The sequence below is a fragment of the Crocuta crocuta genome, unplaced genomic scaffold (assembly GCF_008692635.1).
Source record: "Crocuta crocuta isolate KB4526 unplaced genomic scaffold, BGI_CrCroc_1.0 scaffold467, whole genome shotgun sequence".
In the NCBI taxonomy this organism is placed as follows: Eukaryota; Metazoa; Chordata; class Mammalia; order Carnivora; family Hyaenidae; genus Crocuta; species Crocuta crocuta.
The window spans coordinates 3,921,623-3,922,923 of record NW_027530632.1 but is presented as its reverse complement, the minus strand read 5'-3'; the positions used below and the strand labels follow the sequence as shown (position 1 = coordinate 3,922,923).

General features: G+C 35.0%; 1 protein-coding gene across 1 annotated transcript in view; it reads right to left on the bottom strand.

Annotated features, from left to right (window-relative positions):
• CASK (calcium/calmodulin dependent serine protein kinase) overlaps positions 1–1,301 on the bottom strand; it is a gene marked incomplete at its 3' end in the record, with an annotated part of 276,912 nt that overhangs the window by 57,356 nt on the left and 218,255 nt on the right. The window contains exon 13 of the mRNA XM_077768526.1: positions 881–961. Within this exon, the coding sequence (XP_077624652.1) occupies positions 881–961 (81 nt within the window). The remainder of the gene's footprint in view (positions 1–880; positions 962–1,301) is intronic.

Genomic DNA, 1,301 nt, shown 5'->3' with positions numbered 1-1,301 from the left:
ACATAAATAGTAGTAATAAGAACATAGCTTTTTTTTTTCTTTTTAAAGAACATAGCTATTAAGCCATATTTTCTCCCAAAGGGCAATCACTTAGATTTTCCACTCTTTGCATATATTCTACCTATACTGATGTGGCTTATGGTTTTTTAAAAAAATTTCTTTAAGTTTTAGTTATTTATTTAAGTGATCCCCACCACCAGCGTAGGGCTCAAGCTCACAACCCCGAGATCAAGAGTCACACGCTCGACTGACTGAGCCAGCCTGGTGCCCCTGATGTGGATAATGTATTAAAAATGTTATACTCAACATGAATTTCTATTTGTCATCATGCTTTTGAACTGCAGTTAAGTAGACAACTCCGGACTTTCTTTCACAGAAAGGTACCTTCCACAGAAAGGTAAACAGTCCTGTTTAACTGTTAAGTGTTATAACGACTGGCTAACTGCATGTGCTGTCTCCACTTCCCATACGGCAGAAACGCCTGAAGAAAGTGTAAGAGTTCTGCATTGTCCAGAGATGGAATCCTTCCAATAAATCACCTAGGTTCAGAGAGTTCTTTATTAGTGAAAACTGTCTCCAATTTGAGTTCTCTGTGGTTTAAGTTAACAAAAACAGTTCTGGTGACTTAAGAACTGTCCGGCAGGAAGCAAACCCCTTGTGTGATGACTGCACAGTTGTTGAGAAGCGACCTCAGGAATGGCATCTTTAGGACTGGGACACAAAGTAAACAAAAAGGATCTTAATGTGTTTCATATTATATGGTACTGTAGTCCTAACAGTCTGATAGTATATGTGTAACGACGTATCTGATGATTTTAGGAGGATGATTAAAACTTCTTCTGAAAGTGAGGTTTTTGTTGTACAGAAGTTTGTCACTCACCATGAAATGAGGTTGTGTTAAAATACGCTTTAGTTCCTTTGCGTCATTATTCTCGGGGTAACATGAAATTTCTTCCAATACCTAAAAAATAAGCAAGATGGATAAGATTATAAACAGGATGCCGGCTTTAGAAAATAGAGAATTCTTTTAAATTAAAAATTATTAATAGATTATTATGGCAAGAAAAACAATTAGTTTGGAAAAAACTCATTGCTGTATTAATAAAGATTATTAATATAAAAGGACTCTACTGATGGTAATAAAAAATAAAGCATATTGCTATAATTTCTCTGACTACATTACCTAACCATAACCCCAAAAACACAAAAACAAAATGATGTGTCTGCAATACAGATTTACTCCAGGTGTCAGTAACTTAATTAACTTAATGGGAAAATATGTCTACAAATCTTTTTCCAAA